General features: G+C 43.9%; 1 protein-coding gene across 1 annotated transcript in view; it reads left to right on the top strand.

Moving 5' to 3' along the window:
• GALNT2 (polypeptide N-acetylgalactosaminyltransferase 2) overlaps nt 1-20,425 on the top strand; it is a 777,588-nt gene that overhangs the window by 733,646 nt on the left and 23,517 nt on the right. The window contains exons 14-15 of the mRNA XM_063443402.1: nt 6,602-6,728; nt 11,688-11,807. Coding sequence (XP_063299472.1) covers nt 6,602-6,728; nt 11,688-11,807 — 247 coding nt within the window. The remainder of the gene's footprint in view (nt 1-6,601; nt 6,729-11,687; nt 11,808-20,425) is intronic.

Below are 20,425 nucleotides of genomic sequence, written 5' to 3' on the forward strand. Positions count from 1 at the left end.
CACTTATCTTACAAATTAATTCAAAGACGACATTCTTATTGATTAGTATCGAGACACCTCTTTTTTTTATGAAAACAGGTATGATAGTCCGTTGGGAACCAAGAAGAGTTAAACCTGGGTCTTTCGCCCAATTTAAAGTGGGCTTCCTGGAAGAAAGCCACGTGTGCCCCTTGTTTATTTGCCTCCTGGAGTGCCAGCCTGTGCTTATTGGGTGAATTTAAGCCTTTTGCATTGAGTGAGAGGAACTTGAGGGACATGATGTTTTAATGCCTGTGACCCGGTTTATATCAGCCGTGTTTATTTTAGTTGTGGTATGATGAGATCAAGTACTTGTAGTTGTTACCTGTGTTGTAGGGGTTGGCCTAGTCTGGGCAGATTTGGGGTGGGTGTGGGAGGGAAAGAACTATATACAAAAATCCGTTAGCCTCTAGGGCCTTATGCAAGGATATGCAGACGGATATATGGTGGCCTACTATGTAAGCCTTGCGCGGCAGTTGGTGGTAGTGGATGCAGGATATGATGACCAATGGTTACCTTATTCGTTAGTTACAAGAAAAGTAAAAATAGCTAAAGGTAATTTTGTAAATGAGAATTACAGCGCATCAATGAGCGGAGGCTTATTGCCGGTCATGGGCCTATTTCTTATGGCCACTGCTGCATACTATATGTACATTAAAACAGTATTTTATATATATATATATATATATATATATATATATATAACATTCAACCGTAAACATTCATTCTGTGCTACATAAAACTAATCATGCCATGTATGTTACGTGTCTTGGCGCACAGCTTGTGAAGGTTTAAGTAGCAGGGTCTCTGCGGTCCTGTGGAGTTGTTATGATCCATGGGACCTGCTGCCAGTCTCTTGCAATTGTGCGTGGCGGTGGTAGGTCTTACCTGCAAGAGTCAATCGCGGGGACAGGGATATTCCAATCTTCTAGGAGCTTTAGGCCTTCCTCCGGTGACATGATGGCTCGGTCAATTCTGTTTCTTTTGATAATTAGTTTGGTAGGGAATCCCCATTTGTACAGGATATCTGCATTTCGTAGAGCCGCCGTTATGGGTGCAAATGACAGTCTCCTGAACATGGTGGGCGCCGATAAGTCTATGAAGAGTTCGATGTCTGCATAGTCGCCTGGTAGGGCCGCATTGAGCCTAGACGTCTGCATTATCTGGTCCTTCACCGTGAAGTAATGGACCCTGGTAATGACATCTCGTGGTGTGGTCGCAAGTAAGTATCTTGGTTGAGTAAGCCTGTGTGTTCTGTCTAGGCGAAGATCAGCCTCCGTCAGCGTTTTAAACAATTTCTGCACAAACTGTGCAAGGTCTTGCGTTTTAATGTTTTCGGGTATTCCGCGGATTCTAATATTGTTTCTCCTATCCCAATCTTCATTGTCAGCAATCTCTCCTTCTAAGTAGCTAACCTTATTTTCAATGCTGCATGGGCCTCTACAAGGACATTGTGGGCTTCTTGTAAGCCCTCTGTTCATTCCTCCAGGTGTGCTGTTCTGTCCCCCAGTGATCAGATGTCAGCTCTTATGTCTGATGCCAACTTGTGGAAGTCAGAGCGCAGGTCTGCTTTAAGGTTATTAAGCATGGTGCTTATTGAGGCATCTGTAGCTGGGGCAGTAGCAATGTTGGGAAGCTGCTCTGGCTTTCACCTGCATCTGAGTCCCATGAGGGTGATCCGGTTCTTCCGGCGCCATCTTGGATTCATGCGGGAGTAGCTTGCTGCGCTTGTAAGTGAGAATCTATCGTTCTCTGTTTTAGTTTTTTTGGCTGATTTCGTAGCCATTGTGTTCCGGGTGTAATATGCGTTGTGGGTGGCTGTGATAAGCGGACAGATTGCTGTGGAAAACACGCTGTAGGACCCACGGCTCGGCGGAGCTCACAGCTTATGCGTCCGTTTCCATGTGGTCCGTGGCCACGCCCCCCCTTTCTTGTATTTTTGTGCAACTTCTTAGTACACAGTGATGACTACTAACTTCATTGTCTGATTTTTGACTCTCCTTTTTGTATTCTTCCAATTGCTTTTTAAGCTGATTTATTTCCTGTGCACATTTATCCGTCACAGCTTTCAGTTCTTTTTCGTGATCAGCTTGACGGTATTATGCTCAGCAAGTAAATCTTGGTATTTCCCATTTTGAATGCCCAGATTGTCTCTGCATGTGTTCAATCTGGTATTCAGTACCCTGTTTTCTTCTAACATCTTTAGATGTCATGACATAAAGAAAGGCCAATGTACCCTATTTTTTTTTTCGATGTTTCTTTGGTCTCCGATTATTTTAAGATGTCTTATTATGGGTGAATATTTTTGAATGGAAGTATTTCCCTCCTGTTCTCTCATTCAACCGTTCCTCATGGTCTATATCAATCTTTATATATTTATAAATATTGATTAGAGCATTAAGTCTCAGGTCTTCAATAATTTAGACATTGTCTGATACAGATGGATCACTGGACTCAGTAAGTTTCATTAGAAGATGGTATCTCACACATTAATCACAAATTAATTATACAAATATAATTTATTGTGATAATAATAATAATAATAATAATATGTAGCATGCGTGATCATATCAGTGAATATTTAGGTATAACATAAGTAACAATATGGTAGTGGTTTAACACAATATAGACAGCTAAATACTTTTATAACCATATATTCCTTAGCTAATTGTGATTTCTAATAACTGAAATCTGACCAACATTTATCCAGTTATATATTCCTGCTATTAGTAAAATGTAATTAATTTCAATTAAATAAAACCCAGCATAATTACCAGTTATGTTGTAGAATTTCTCTATCAGATTTGAAGATATGTCCCAGGAATTTTGAATGCAAGTATGATGTATAGAGAATTGAAAATAGAAACGTTTTCAGAGTTCTGAAGTTGTTTTAGCTTAAAATAATAAATAATTAGGTGTGTCCAGCTTTGGCTCCAGATGTCAAATCTGAGATGTTAAATGTGAGTCCATCCTCAGAGTGAGAGTGTATCTGAGTCTGAGAGTCTAACTCCTCTCGCTCCTTTGTCCTTAATTCTTAAAGGAGAAATAAGTTCTCTATACATCACTAGTTGATAGGACCAATAGAGAACTGTGGGCGTGTCTTCCCTACAGATTATCATCTAGATTTTGGTCAGTAGATTGTGCAATTACATCACTGAAGATTCTTGTCAGGGGGTTTACCTTTTTGTATAATGGGTTAAGTGAATTTTGTGATGCGTTTGACGGCATCTTGGTTATCTTTTATGGATAACGGTCCATCAAACCTGTCAGACTTCAAAGCGTTTTATTTGATTTTTCCAGTCAGAGCGTCTGCAATTTTGCCTATACATTAGATTCCTGACACCTCCTTACCTTAATTTCACTCTTCCTTACAATGGAACTTTGTAAGATTATGTTAGCTTTAGAAACTAAAATTAATTACTTGGCGTTATCTGTCATTGGTGTCTAGTTTTCTTGTGTAAAACTGTAGTAATATTATTTATATATGTCTATTACACATATTGCACTAACATTAGTAAATATTACATTTTTTCGTTGATATTATATCCATGAATATCCTATCTTATTTACCCCTTAAGACCGCAGCCAAATGTACAAGTTGTGATCAAAACAAAACGTAAACAAAACCTGGCATGTGCGCTATATGTCTGTCCAACCATAATTCACCTCTTTCATATTAAATGCACCCACACTTATTATATATCATTTTATTCAGGGGAAATATGGCTTTCATTTAACATCAAATATTTAGGTATGGGACATAATTTAATATGAATAAAATATAAAAAAAAATGGGAGACCATGGAGGACCAGAGGAGACGCTACAATCTAAAAGTAAGGGGGATACCGGAATCGGTAGCTCCTACAGACTTACCCCACTACATCCGGTGCCTCCTAGAAGTCTTATTCCCACCGAAACGGGTAAAAACTATTAAACTAGATGGCATATTCCGGCTGCCGAAATCGCCCCGAGCACCGACAGCAAACCTCATTCTGCGGTTTCAAACACTGGACGACAAGACCACTCTCCTGACCGCACTGCGGGGCAAAAACCCCCTAATGTTCGAGGGGACATCGCTCACGGTGTTTTCAGACCTGACCAGAAACACGATAACCTGGCGGAAAACATTGCAACCCCTCCTGCACCACCTCCGGTCCAGAGACATCCCATACAGATGGGGCACTCCTCGAGCCATACAGTTCACCCATAACGAGACCCTACACAAGGCACAGAACCGACAGGAGCTTGAAACCCACCTGCAAACAACCGGCATCCTGTCAGCGGTGCCAACAAGCAGACAAAGCCTGTCCCAGCTGAACCCGGCCGTCATCCAAGAATTCATCCCACGGAACTCCTCCAGAACCTCTCCTGGCGATCGCCCACCTGAAAAGGCAAAGACCAGCAAATACAAGAGGAATTCTCCTCACCATCCCGTTCCACCAACCACGCAGATGAAACGGTCCGTATAGTCAGAGACTTACAATACTCGGACTCACTAACTCTCTTTGGACACTAACGTATAACGTTACAACACTCTTTAAGTATTATTTATCCTTTTGTTTTTTCTTTCCTATCAGTGATTGTATGAACTGCCTCTCTCGTATGGTATATGTGGGCAATACCAAGTTCGCACTCAAGAGGACGGCCACCTTTTGTGACAAAGCCAACCACACTAGAGAGCGCACAAACACAGCTGCAGATTTACTATACAAACCCACACGAAGAGGCGGACACATACACATACCACATAGAGGCACAATAAAACCATGTTACAGTACGATACCCTGATAGACACCCCTGCCCCCCTCCCGCCGACACGGAGCAGAACACGCAGACTATATGCACGGGGGGCAGCCCTCAAGGGCAGACACATAGACCGCAAGGCTACATTTGTCTTAATCCCTCACCGGGCGTAAAAGTCATTACAACGAAGTAATGTTTCTCCTTTTCTTATAGAGTTAACTATACTATAAAGTGTGCAAGAATAAAAAAGCCACATTTGTTTCAAATGTATATGATATCCGTGAACAAAAAGCTGTTGTGGCTTCGTTCACAATGTTGTTAATACTTTGCACACAAAAATAAAGAATACAAAAAAACATGGCAACATTTCATTCTTTGTGTGTTATTAGTTTAAGCAGACTGTGATTGTCTATTGTTGTGATTTAGATGATGATCAGATCACATTTTATGACCAATTTGTGCAGAAATCCATATCATTCCAAAGGGTTCACATACTTATTCTTGCAACTATATATATATATATATATATATATATATATAATATAGTATTTCGTTCTACATGTATTTTGATATCAATATGTATGTATTAATTTTAAAATACAGTTAGAACGAAATTACACATGTATATATATATTATTTATTTATTTAAAAAAAATATTTTATTTTTTACCATATTTACATATTTATGTTTTATTATATATATATATAATGAAAATTATATATAATTATATAAAAATATATATATTTAATCAAAACATTGACTTCGCGATCACATGGCCCAGGGGTGCCGAAGAGGACGGAGGGTAAGTCCCAGGTAAGTCCCCATACCGCGATCGCTGGCGCGTTAACGTTTCCATTAATTGCATTCCTTAGCTCAGGCTTGAGTGAATAGAGTTACACTGAAGTCAAAAAGTGTGTCTGTCTTTGCATTGTGATACAAAATAGTCACCTCTGTTCTGATGGTGACTTACAGTATACGTTTTAATTTATGTCTTAACACAAAATGTCTGCCAGGATAAATATACTGACAAGTCTCATAAATCCACTTTGGAATATGTGGGAGTATTTATTTGATTAATTAATTTGGGCATACAAAGGAGAGCATTATTTCAGAGAATTCAATGTAATCTCTCAATTATCGACACAAGGATGTAAACTGCTGTAATTTTTTGCCACAAAAAAAAATATTTCTTCTCTGCCTTTAGAAGTCATGTGAAGCTTTTTGCCTATGTGCAGGCTGTCGCGAAGGTGCAATATTCATGCATATCTCCAGAGAAACATTCTGGAAGGAAACTATGGGTTCTGGAGTACTAAAACTATGTCACTAATTTAGAACAAGGGGTCCTAAATAGGTGACAGGGCTGTCAGAAAGCTGAAATGCAGCACTGGGGCTATACTTCTTGAATAATAGTTTTAGGGACAATCTCTAGAAGATGAGACTCCAGCAATATGGATCTGTAAAAGCATAAAATACACATGTAACTGGTACTGCAACAATGGAAATGGAAATTAGACCTTTATCATTAGTCCCATCAACAAATTCACCTACAAGCCCCTGAAGCTCTAAATCTAGCACTGGAATTAAATATATCTACTTTAAGTGTGCTTCCCCCTCATCACCTAGTTAGAAAGATGTCACAGTTGAAGACAGTGAGTAGGAGGTGGGAATGCAAAGAGTATTATTAAGAGATTAGGAAGTGTTAAAACTCTCCTGAAAATGATTTTAAAAATAAATATTAATCTGTTATATGATCTGCTTCTAGGTTTTGTGGGATTTGCTTTCTTTTCGTTTTCTCTTTTTTTCAAGTGTATCTTTTTTTAAATTTTGTTTATTTCCAGGGTTCCTGACCATCAAGATATTGCATTTGGTGCTTTGCAGCAAGGTACAAATTGCCTCGACACATTAGGCCATTTTGCAGATGGAGTTGTGGGTGTTTATGAATGTCATAACGCTGGGGGTAACCAGGTACGTAATTTGCTTTTACTCCAATTGGTTTATAAACTGGTAACAGTAAATTCCGTTTTTTAAATTAGGATCAAGTTGTTTATAGCCCTTTGTTGACCTGAAAGTACCAAAAACGTTTATGATAATTTTTCAAGGCTGCTGTATTTTGATTATGTATATAGACAAAACACAAAACAACAGGTTAATGTGTGTGTTGTTTTGCTTCTTTTCAGTAACGTGTTACTTTTAGTGTTTGCAGCTTAATTTACTGTTTATATGAATTGATTCCTTAGCACTTATCCCACCTTTCGTACTCGCTGTATTTTAAATTATGTATAGAGCAGCATTAGAGCAATTACATACAAACAATTGTCAAACAAGTTAAATTAAATTAAATAGAATAAAGGGACGAAGAGTACCCTATTTAAGTTTATATCGTAACTGAAGTGGTGAATCCTTGATGGTAATGTAGGGAGGGATCTAAATTCAGTTGAATATGCTCTCTGTACTAAGGTTCTAATAACTATATAGGTTGTATATAACTATAATATAAAAACATGTTAACTAGATGCAGACAATACATTTGGTTGCTTATTTAGAAAAACAGAAAAACATTTATTTACAAAATGAAACTAAAACTCTGCCAAAAAATACTTTTGTAGATCCTGAAACTGCACAGCATAGAGAAGCTGACTGCAATTTCAGTCAGACCCTTCCATCACAAGCTAGAGACTCACCAGTAGCATACAAACAGGACAGTGGGTACTGGTCCAAAGTTGGTGACAGATGGGAGAGAGATGCACAGAGCACAGTCAGATTGAGATCTTGGGAATTAGGAGGCCAGAGCAACACTTTGAACTCTGCCATGTGTTCCTCAAACACATTTTTTTTAGCAGTGTGGCACGGTGTATTATTCTGCCGAAAGAGGCCTCTGCCATCTGTGCTGTGGTTTATAATTAAAGCGGCACTGTCATGCCGAACTTACCTTTCCCCAAAAGATTAATCTTCTCTCCCTCTCTTCTTCTTTTCTTCCTATCTGCTCTAGTTTTCTTTAAAACATAAAACAAAGTAGGGACTATTTCTCTTAGGGAGGTTTCCTACACAGTGACCAGCGGAGGAGCAAAGTGTGCTTTGTTTCCGGTGGTCACAGCAATTTTCCCATGATCCTTTGCTTTTCTATCTCTTCCCGCGATGCTTCCTGTCACTTAGACAGGACACCGGCAAAACTGCCGAATTGCATTCTAACAGTTTCTCCATTCGTGTTAGAACGCAATTCAGGACTTTGTTCGGATCGGAATTTCATTCTAATGAATGAAACTCCGATCCTATTCATTGCTGTGGCTGCATCTTGCAAAATTGGTCTTTCAGCCACATTTACTAATACTAAGTAAAAATTACTTGGTATTAGTAAATGATCTGCCCCTACTCACTATACCGAGAGTAGGGGCATGTCTAGTAAGCAGCCTGTGGCTGCTCACTGTAAAAAGAAACAAAAAACCCTATTACCCTAAAGGATAATGAGGGGGGGAGGAGGGGCTATTGTCCTCCCCCCGGCCCCCACACCTGAGCTGCGGGTGGGGGCCCTATAAAAAAATAATGGGGGAGGGAGGGACCTACTGTCCTCCCCCCCCCTGCGTGGCGGGTGGGGGCCCTAAGTTACAATAAGAGGGGGGAACCTACTGTCCTCCCCCCGGCCCCCACCCCTGAGCTGCGGGTGGGTGCCCTATAAAAGAATAATGGGGGGACCTACTGTCCTCCCCTCCGGCCCCCACCCCTGAGCTGCAGGTGGGGGCCCTATAAAAGAATAATGAGGGGGACCTACTGTCCTCCCCCCGGCCCCCACCCCTGCGCGGTGGGTGGGGGCCCTAAGTTACAATAAGCCCCCACCCCGAGGTTGATTGGTTGGTTTAAGCCAATCAGAGTGCTCTTTGTCATTTTACACAGCGTGGGGAAATTCCAAAGAACTTTACCACGCTGTGTAAAATGACACAGAGCTCTCTGATTGGTTGGCTTGAAATCCATCCAATCACAGTGCTCTGTGTCATTTTACACAGCGTGGGAAAGTTCTTTGAAATTTTCCCACGCTGTGTAAAATGACAAAGAGCACTCTGATTGGCTTAAACCCACCAATCAGAGTGTTCTTAGCCTAATTGCAGGGCTTTATAAGCCTTCCCCCACCCTGCGGAGCTCAGTCTGCGCGGAGCCCTCCTGTTTAGTAGACACGCCCCTACTTGCGGTAGGGGCATTGGGGAGATTTTATTCTCATTTATACTATTATGGGGGTCATATTGACCCCCATAGAGTGAAGGGGGGACCTGGGGGGCTTATGAAGTGGTGGGGAGCACTGCTCCCTGCCGCTTCTATCTTTACATATTACAAGGAGGGAGCTGTGTGCCGGTAGCTCCCTCCTTGTAACAAACTGAACTAACAAACAAACACTGATATTCGGTGTTAGTTTGTTCGTCTTATTTTTCTATTCATTCATTCGTCTGTCTGATGAATGAATGAATAGATGAAATTTCCGATCGCATGTCCAGGTGTTTCACTGGGCATGTGCGGGAATCTCACAGCGCTATCTAGTGTGGGCAGATGACGTGTCCCACGGGGACTTCCTCTACCCACACAAAGATGGCGGAACCCTGAATATAGATCGGGGCAGAAAATAAAGATTAAAAATAGGTAATATGGGGGGCTTAGAGGCATTTGGGGGTGACTAGGGGGTCAATTGGATGTAGTGGAGGCGGGAGGGGGGTTAAAAAAAAAAAAAAAAAAACGGGTTCGGCATGACAGTGCCGCTTTAAGTAACAACAGCTTTGAGAAAGCAAAGTAGTACTAAATATTGGTTAATCAGAATATGAATTCTTACTTGTTCTCGTTGCATATTTTCCCTTTTAGCTATGTAAGCTGAACTTAGTCTGAAGAACTTAGTCTGCATTTCCTCTGCATATATGATGCAGACATATGCAACCCCCAGAGGTCCATAAAGTATGAACAAAAGTCGGAACAACTAGGCTGATACCATGCGGCCATGTTGCCATCGAGATAGGGCCACCATGCACAGCGAAGTATGTGTTTTGTCCCATGTTTGTAATATCAAGGCTCTAAATTATGACAGTTAAGGGTGCAGCTTGATAGTACAGTTTTACATTCGGTAGACTGAGGCCTCCTTCACTAGTTTCTCTCTGTAACGTCACCGTAGCCACACATATTTTTAAAATTGCCCATACAAAGCAAACAAATAGCTTCTATAACTTGTTTTCAAATAGTTTTTATTGAAAGATTTTTTTTTAATTTTTTTTATAATAAAATAAACAATCAATATAGAACAAGTAAAATATTGATACAACAAACAGGGGTAAACTTGTTCAAATAAGGTTTTGGAAGCAAGATCAGAAGGGTAAGTAGTGTCATCATTATTGCTGCTAGTCTCCCTAGCCACAATAAATATGTCCCTTCCCATGAGTTTAATATATCTGCAAATTCTTGGAGTAGTTTATCTTACTACAAGTAATGTACACAGTTTTCCTAAACACGTCCTGTAAAGTGAGATTGCATGTTTACACTTCCTTTACTGCAAATTCTGTTAAATGTATAATTCCTTATGTCCTGCACTGTTAATAGCTTGACCTTGCAGTATGTATGTGATTAAAGTTCAATTTGCAGAACTGAAAATAAAAACTTCTAAATTAAATTAACATCTGATTGAAGCCTTCTTTTTTATTTCATGCAGTCTCTGAGTAACAGCCAGGGGAGGTGTGGCTAGGGCTGCATGGTCAGAAACATAAATGATTCAACACCTAAATGGCAGATAATTGAGCAGTAAGACTCCAGAGGCGTGATCTACCGTATTTTTCGCTCCATAAGACGCACCTCACCATAAGACGCACCTAGTTTTTAGAGGAAGAAACCCAGAAAAAAAAATATTCTGAACAAACTGCCCCATAGTGTTTCTTACTATGGGACAGTTTGTACAGAATATTTTTTTCTCCCCTGTCCCATAGTGTCCCCCCCCCCATAGTCTTCACCCACCCCCTCCCCATAGACTTCATCCACCCCCTCCCCATAGACTTCATCCACCCCCCATAGACTTCATCCCCCCCCTCCCCATAGACTTCAACCCCCTCCCCTCCCCATAGACTTCAACCCCCTCCCCTCCCCATAGACTTCATCCCCCCCTCCCCATAGACTTCATCCCCCCTCCCCATAGACTTCATCCCCCCCTCCCCATAGACTTCATCCCCCCCTCCCCATAGACTTCATCCCCCCCTCTCCATAGACTTCATCCCCCCCTCCCCATAGACTTCATCCCCCCCATAGACTTCATCCCCCCTCCCCATAGACTTCATCCCCCCCTCCCCATAGACTTCATCCCCCTTCTCCCCATAGACTTCATCCCCCCCCTCCCCATAGACTTCATCCCCCCCCCTCCCCATAGACTTCATCCCCCTCCCCATATTCTTCTCTCCCATACTGTCCCCCTCCCCTTATCTCATAATTACTTACCTGTCTTGTAGCGTTGGCCGGCAGCACAGGGCGCACCGCGGTAGTGGAACTTGAATTTCATGTTCCGGTTTCCGGCGGGACTGAAAGGAAGTGTGCACAAGCTGAGTGCGCACTTCCTTTCAGTCCCGCCGGAAACCGGAAGTGCACACTCAGCTTGTGCACACTTCCTTTCAGTCCCGCCGGAAACCGGAACATGAAATTCAAGTTCCACTACCGCGGTGCGCCCTGTGCTGCCGGCCAACGCTGCAAGACAGGTAAGTAAAGCTTCATATTCACTCCATAAGACGCACAGACATTTCCCCTCACTTTTGAGGGGAAAAAAAAGTGCGTCTTATGGAGCGAAAAATACGGTATATACAAAAACTGCTTCATTAAGCTATAAATGTGTTTTGGTGACAACAGTGCCCCAATAAGTCTCAGGTCAATACGTTAGAGATCCCTGATTATTTAGTGTTTTACTTTTATTTCACTATTAAGGAATGGGCATTAACCAAGGACAAGTCAGTGAAACACATGGATTTGTGCCTTACTGTAGTTGACAGAGTTCCCGGCTCTCTTATAAAACTTCAAGGATGCCGTGAGAATGACAGCAGACAGGTAAGCATGGATTATACAGAAAGTTCCTACCTTATCTGTCATGTTGAGGTTTTTTTTTTTTTTTTCATAATGATATAACATAAATCATGTTGGCTTTACAATTGTTATGTTTTCTTCTTAAGAATCTATATGTAAATCATGATCATAAGCAGAATCAAGATAAATTGATATATCCCAGAAATTGTTTAATACAGTCATATTTTATATTTAAAAAGTATACTATAAATGATTCAATTGTTTCTAAACAATACAAAGTGTGCATATTCATTGCTTTGTACATTTTAGCAACAGTTGTGCTATTTATTTTATATGTACTGATACACTGTAATGATTTTATATTTTAATTTTACACTTAGGCCACTTAATTGAATCTTTAAGGTAAAAGGCTTTTACAGATTTTCGCCTTGAATGCTTACATTTGGACTAATTAAAGAGTTTGTGTAGGTTTTGTGAGATGTTTATTTAGGGTTTAGGGTAAAGGGTTGTTTAGGATACAAGCTGTGACCAACTGCCTTTTGTTACTGGATTGTTATGTGCCAAACTGCCTTTTTCCCCTGACTGTTGGAGGAGCCTGATTGCCAGCCTCCTGCCTAATGACTATGGCCCTGGGTTGTATGGCCCTTTACAAACATTATTTGGGCTTCTTGGATTTTGGGACACTTTTTCTGCCCTTTGAAACCATGGGAAGGTGTGTCTCTTCCCCTCCCCCGTTTCCTGTCCATTGTTCTCCAGCAGGGCGTTGTCCCAGGGACACTGCCAGACCAGTTTAAACTAGCTGCTTTGTCCCTCCTCAACTTCTCATTAGCCTGTGCTAAACTTTAACCCCATGGCGATTGGAATGTGTTCGTGGGATCGAAGTGCTGTTCACCTATATTGGCTGAATTTGGGGGTTTTGTTCAGTATGATAGGAATTATGTATTTTTGCTGTTGTTGTGAATAGAGATGTTTTCTGTATGCTGGAGATGATTGGCTTACCACACCCTAGCCATGCTTGCAGTCTGTCAAATAGGAAGTCCATCTATCTTTTTAACCACTGGATCAGTTTGTATGATTTTGACATATGTTTGTATTGGGAGTATGCTCATTCTGAATATGTATGTTTTATGTGAATGTAAAACTGTGTATTTTCCTGCCTGTGATAATTAAGTTAGCCCATTGTGTTCAGTAATTATATCACAGGCAGAGGGGAGGATTTTACTGTGTGTGCGGGAGTGTTATTTTGTTAATTAGTGTTCCCATTGGTTTGTGTCCCTTTTGTCACAGTTTACCACCAGGTCCAGGGTGTGTGCCTCTGGCCTGAAAACCTGTATAAAAGAAAGTCATTTTGTGTGCATTAAAGCAGATCATCTTGTATATTCATGAAGTTTCGGCTCATGTTTGTGGGATTGGAGAATTGCCTACACTCTGGGGATTGCTGTATCACAATACTCCCCAGAGCAAGCTCTTGTAAGAGCTTGTTCTTGTTCCTGGTTCCTGCTCTCTGGAGTTAAGAGAGGTCTACCCACTGGAAGCTGAACCCTGGTCTTGGGTCCAGAGTGGGTGGAAAACTGCGAGACCCCAACTAAGCTGCGGCGGTTCATGGGAGTCTACAGTGGTTATGGTGTCTGGCGAAGTGCTTGGAGTCCTCGGAAAGCACTAGGAGCAGCCGTCAGCAGAAGGTACCCGGTCGGGGTGCCAGCGGTTTCGTTACACAAGCGTTTGAAGGATTATTTGCAAAGTGCTTACCATCCTATGATTGAAATTAGAACTACAGAAGCTATTATACAGAAGGCATTCTTGTGTGAGATGCTGTTAGTGGGGAGATGAGAAATGATCCTCTACACTTCCTGTCCAGCCTCAGAAACAAGCCCTAGAAGAGCTAGTACAGAACTGTATTTTTAACCCTCTACAATACTTTGTGCAGCTGTGTAATCAAGCATAGAAGGCTGACTGGACAACAGAAAACACTGGTCAAGGTTCCTGATACTTATCATTTCCTACATGTCCACTTAGGCTCTAAAAAACATTCTAAATGATTTAAATCGGCACACCCTACAGCCCAGGCACATGTAGGCAGGTGTCTACTCTGCTTAATAGGAATTCTGGCCCTGCCAAATGAGAAATCGGCCTATCAGGGAGGAGGGGAGAGGGGCTGATGTCACGTTTATGTTGTCCTAGGAGTACACTTTTAACACTCCGCTTATCTGCCTATGTGGCAAGACTATTTTCCCGGGTTCAGGAAGCGGCTTTGATGCCATAAAGCCATATGGAGAATGTGGTTAATTACAAAATAAAGAAAATGTCTTAAAACACACACTTGGGAGGGAGCGGCACTTGTGGGTAGGCTAAAACGCTGCGGCGCGCAGTGCCACCCGAACTACGTTTAAGCCCATTAACGCTGGGACGGCATAGCACGCTGTAAAGGCGTCAACGGGTTAAAATTTAAATAGATTTGGCCTATGGTCCTTCAATAATAAAAACCATCACAAATATATGAAGTATTATACTTCACAAGTATAAATGGGCAACCTAAAAAAGAAACATATAAATAGCCCAAGGGTGCCTATATTGGCTTGATAAATCCTCAGCATCCACAGCACGAATATTCAGATGTATAAAAATGTTTATTTAAATACCAAGCAGATAAAAAAATATTAAAAAATATATAACATAATATATAATATTAAAAAAAAGCCAGGAGGGTATACCGAGTATATATGCAGTGTATATTTAATTAAAACTGTCTCAGATAACCTTAAAGCTCACCTTTGATAGTCCCCAACCCTGTTGTCTCTCAGCAAAGGTGTTTCGATTGGAAAGTCACTTTTCTTTGGTTTTTAAACCCCACACAGGCATTTTCTCTGTTCATCACATCATCCCTTTCCGTCAATTTACTTCCAGTCATGCTGGGTAATGACATTATGTTCTTACATACAACCTGCCCTTAGTTTGTTTCAAATGTCAGTTATAACTAAGGGCATTAGAGTCTGTCTGAGACATGACATAATCCAGGGCTTTCCAAACTTTTATGGGCCGAGACCTACTTTTCAAAACGGTAATTTTTCGAGACCCACTTGCTTTTAATGCATATTTTAAAAAGTGAACACCATGGCAATCCGCTTCAGAGGCATACAATTGGCACACCATGGCAATAAGCTTTAGAGGCATAAAACTGGCACACCATAGCAATCCACTTTAGATGCACACAGTTGGCACACCATGGCAATTACCTTTAGAGGCATAAAATTGGCACACCATGGCAAACAGCTTTAGAGGCATACAATCGGCACACTATAGCAATCCGCTTTAGATGCATACAATTTCTCACACCGTGGAAATCCGCTTTAAATGCACACAATTGGCATATCATGGCAATCAGCTTTACAGGCATACAATTGGAACATTATGGCAGCTTTAGATGCATACATGTTGCACACCATGGCAATCCGCTTTAGATGCATACAATCAGGGCCGCCATCAGGGCATGACAACCATAACAGTTGTCATGGGCCCGGCGGTCCTGGGGGCCCGAGCCCCACATACTGCTTCAGTAAGTAATGGCTGAGCTGGGGAGTTAAACAATCTCCCCAGCCAACCTGCACTCAGCAAGGGGCCCGCACAGCCGTCCGCGGGCCCCTGCTGCTACTAATCATGTCCTCCGTGCAGGGCACACTGAGGGACAGCTATAGGGGCCTTCCAAAGACCCCCTACCCCCCTGCTCCCACTGCATCCCCTACCCCCCTGCTCCCACTGCATCCCCTACCCCCTTGCTCCCACTGCATCCCCTACCCCCTTGCTCCCACTGCATCCCCTACCCCCTTGCTCCCACTGCATCCCCTACCCCCCTTTGCTCCCACTGCATCCCCTACCCCCCTTTGCTCCCACTGCATCCCCTACCCCCCTTTGCTCCCACTGCATCCCCTACCCCCCTTTGCTCCCACTGCATCCCCTACCCCCTTTGCTCCCACTGCATCCCCTACCCCCTTGCTCCCACTGCATCCCCTACCCCCACCCCCTGCTGCCACTGCATCCCCTATCCCCCTACCCCCTGCTCCCACTGCATCTCCTACCCCCCCTTGCTCCCACTGCATCCCCTACCCCCTTTCTCCCACTGCATCCCCTACCCCCCTGCTCCCACTGCATCCCCTACCCCCCCCTGCGCCCACTGCATCCCCTACCCCCTTGCTCCCACTGTATCCCCTACCCCCCTGCTCCCACTGCATCCCCTACCCTCTGCTCCCACTGCATCCCATATCCCTCTACTCCCCTGCATCTCCTACCCCCATGCTCCCACTGCATCACCTACCCCCTGCTCCCACTGTATCCCCTACCCCCCCCCCGCTCCCACTGCATCCCCTACCCCCCCCCGCTCCCACTGCATCCCCTACCCCCCTTGCTCCCACTCCATCCCCTACCCCCCTTACGCCCACTGCATCCCCTACCCCCTTGCTCCCACTGCATCCCCTACCCCCCTGCTCCCACTGCATCCCCTACCCCCTTGATACCACTGCATCCCCTACCCCCCCTTGCTCCCACTGCATCCCCTACCCCCCTGCTCCCACTGCATCCCCTATGCCCCCTACCCCCTGCATCTCCTACCCCCCTGCTCTCACTGCATCCCCTACCCCCTGCTCCCACTGCATCCCCTACCCCCCTGCTCCCACTGCATCCCCTACCCCCTTGCTCCCACTGCACCCCCTACCCCCTGCTCCCACTGCATCCCCTATCACCCCTACCCCATGCTCCCACTGCATCCCCTTCCCCCCTGCTCCCACTGCATCCCCTACCCCCCTGCTCCCACTGCATCCCCTGCTCCCACTGCATCCCCTACCCCCCTGCTCCCACTGCAGCTCCTGCCCCCTGCACTGTGCGCAATGGTAGGGTTTTGCTTTTGGTAGTGGCTAGTGGGCTACCCAACTGCTCCCACTGCAGCTCCTATTACCCTTTGCACCCACTACATCCTGTCCCTCCTCTGCACCCACTACAGCCTCTTTCCCCCCCTGTACCCTCTGCAGACCCTTCCACTCACACCCTTTACAGCCCCTTCCTTTCGGCACCCTCTGCAGTCCCTACTCCTTTGCACGCACAAACATAAAGGGACACTATAGTTACCAGAACAACTACAGCTTAATTTATATTACACAGCTTAATGTAGTTGTTCTGGTGAGTATAGTCTACAACTGCAGGGTTTTTGCTGCAAAGACTGCCTTTTCAGAGAAAATGCAGTGTTTACATTGCTGCCTAGGAATGCCTAGGCGCTTCCTGTGTCAGTGTTGCAAAATGTGCAGCACTGACATTCAACATCTCCATGCTCTGCATGTCGACGCTGAACGCTTGTCATAGAGAAGCACATATATATATATATATATATATATATATATATATATATATATATATGTGCACAGAGGGCCCCCTGCTACCTGTACGATGAAGAGGGGGCCCAGCAGCACACTCTGTCCTCCTTTCCAGCTGCTCTCTGTCTAACTTTCCTGCACCCTGCGGCTGCCAGAGCGTTGCCATGGGTTACTATGGCAACGCTCCGCACAGCACGCAGGCCTGTCTCGTGAGATTTAGTCAGAGAGGAGCTGGAAAGGAAGACAATGTGTGCTGCTGGGCCCCCTCTTCAATGTACCGTGGCTGGCTCCCTCCACCATGCCACTGGATCAACAGGAAATGTGATCTCCCCCCTCCCTGGCACGGTAAGAACCAGGGAGGGGGGAATAAAATTGAAATATACCCAAATAAATAAATAAAATAATACTCCCCTTCCCCCCCTATTTTACACACACACTGAATCCTTACAAGCACACTCTGCACTACACACACACACACACACTCTGCACTACACACACACTACATTCACTAAACACACTCTGCACTACACACACACTACATTCACTAACACACTCTGCACTACATTCACTAAAACACTCTGCACTCACTACAAACACTACATTTATTAAACACACTCTGCACTACACACACACACTACATTCACTAAACACACTTTGCGCTACAGACACACTACATTCACTATACACATTTTGCTCTACACACACACACTACATTCACTAAACACACTCTGCACTACATTCACTAAACACACTCTGCACTACATTCACTATACACTCTCTGCACTCACTACAAACACTACATTCACTAAACACACTCTGCACTACACACGCACTACATTCACTAAACACACTTTGTACTACACACACACACTACATTCACTAAACACACGTTGCACTACATTCACTATACACACGTTTCACTCACTACAAACACACTACATCAACTACAAACACACACACTCTGCATTCACTATACACACACCTGCATTCACTACACACACACCCTGCATCTAATGCATGCATACAAACATTACATACATTACACAAAACATACAATCTTCATCCACTATATACACTGCATCCATGACACACATACTGCATCCACTATACACACTGTATCCATGACACACATACCGCATCCACTATACACATTCTACATCCACTATACACACTGCATCCATGACACACATACCGCATCCACTATACACACACACACTTCATCCTTGTGGGCGGACTCGGGGCTGGCCCTGGTGGCCCAGATCTTGAGCTGTGTCAGGGGCCCTAAAATTTCTGATGGCAGCCCTGCATACAATTGGCACACCGTGACAATCAGTTTTAGAGGCATAACATTGGCACACCATGGCAATCCACTTTAGATGCATACAATTGGCATACCATGGCAATCAGTTTTAGAGGCATACAATTGGAACATCATGGCAGCTTTAAATACATAAATGTGGCACACCATGGCAATCCGCATTAGATGCATAAACTTGGCATATCATGGCAATCACTTTTAGATACATAAACTAGGCACATCATGGCAATCAGCTTCAGAGGCATACAATTGGCACACCATGGCAAACGGTTAGATGCATAAAATTAGCACACCATGGCAATCAGTTATAAAAGCATATAATTGGCACACCATGGCAATCAGCTTTAGATGCATAAAATTGGCATAACATGGCAGTTTTAGAGGCATAATTCTGGGATAACATGGCAGTTTTAGAGGCATAATTCTGGGATAACATGGCAGTTTTAGAGGCATAATTCTGGGATAACATGGCAGTTTTAGAGGCATAATTCTGGGATAACATGGCAGTTTTAGAGGCATAATTCTGGGATAACATGGCAGTTTTAGAGGCATAATTCTGGGATAACATGGCAGTTTTAGAGGCATAATTCTGGGATAACATGGCAGTTTTAGAGGCATAATTCTGGGATATCATGGCAGTTTTAGAGGCAGAAACTTTGCACATTATGGCAGTTTTAGAGACATACAACTGCTTACTCTCAGAATCAGAAGTGCTGTTGTCCTGCTCTTTCATCCAAGCACCTCACGTTGATTATCCCAGTGGTGGAACTAATGTAGAGAAGGCCCTGGTGCAAGTATGTTTTCTGGGCCCCCCTCTAGTGTGGCCAAAAGGTAGATCTCCATCTGTCGGAGAACTTCAACAATGTTATGCCAGATGGAGATCTACCATTTGCGCATCATTGCAGGGTTATATTTGTGAGCAGTGTTTGAGCGTTAGATTGTAAACATGTTTTTGTATTAAGTATATGTGTGCATGTATGGGTGTATTTGTATGTACTGTTGCTATTGGAATGTAGTGGTGTACTTGTTTGTAATGTTTGCGTCTGAATGCAGGGGTGTTTGTATATGTAATGTAGGACTTTAAATGCAGGTGTGCTTTTTGTGTGTAGTGTTGGTGTTTTAATGAAAGGGTGTTTGTAGATCATTTTAGTGTTTTAATGCAGGGGAGTGTTTGTATGTAATTGCGTTTGAGTGCAGTCTGTGTGTGTGTAGTGGATGCAGTGTGGGGAGAGGGGCAGGGAGAGAAGGGGTTACAGTGTGGGGGCATGGAGTGAAGGTTACAGTGTGGTGGGGCAGTGAGAGAAGGGGTTACAGTGTGGGGAGGGGGGCAGGGAGATAACGGGTTACAGTGTGGGGAGGGGGGCAGGGAGAGAATGGGTTACAGAGTGGGAGGGGCATGGAGTGAAGGTTACAGTGTGGGGGGGCAGGGAGAGAAGGGGTTACAGTGTGGGGGGGGCAGGTAGAGAAGGAGTTACAGTGTGGGGGGCAGGGAGAGAAAAGGAGTTGCAGTGGGGGGACAGGGAGTGAAGGGATTACAGTGTGGGTATAGAGGCAGTGAGAGAAGGGGTTGCAGTGTGGGGAGAAGGGAAGGGAGAGAGGGGGTTACAGTGTGGGGCGCATGGAATGAAGGTTACATTGTGGGGGACAGGGAGATAAGGGATTACAGTGTGGGGGGACAGGGAGAGAAGGGGTTACAGTGTGGGGAGAGAGGCAGGGAGAGAAGGGGTTACAGTGTGGGGAGAGAGGCAGGCAGAGAAGGGGTTACAGTGTGGGGGGCAGGGAGACAAGGGATTACAGTGTGGGGAAGGGGTTACAGTGGGGGGAGGGGAGCAGGCAGAGAAGGGGTTACAGTGTGGGGCGGCAGGGAGTGAAGGGCTTACAGTGGGGGGTAGGCAGAGAAGGGGTTACAGTGGGGGGAGGGGAGCAAGCGGATAAGGGGTTACAGTGGGGTGGGGGGCAGGGCCAGA

Source organism: Pelobates fuscus, chromosome 2 (assembly GCF_036172605.1).
Source record: "Pelobates fuscus isolate aPelFus1 chromosome 2, aPelFus1.pri, whole genome shotgun sequence".
NCBI lineage: Eukaryota > Metazoa > Chordata > Amphibia > Anura > Pelobatidae > Pelobates > Pelobates fuscus.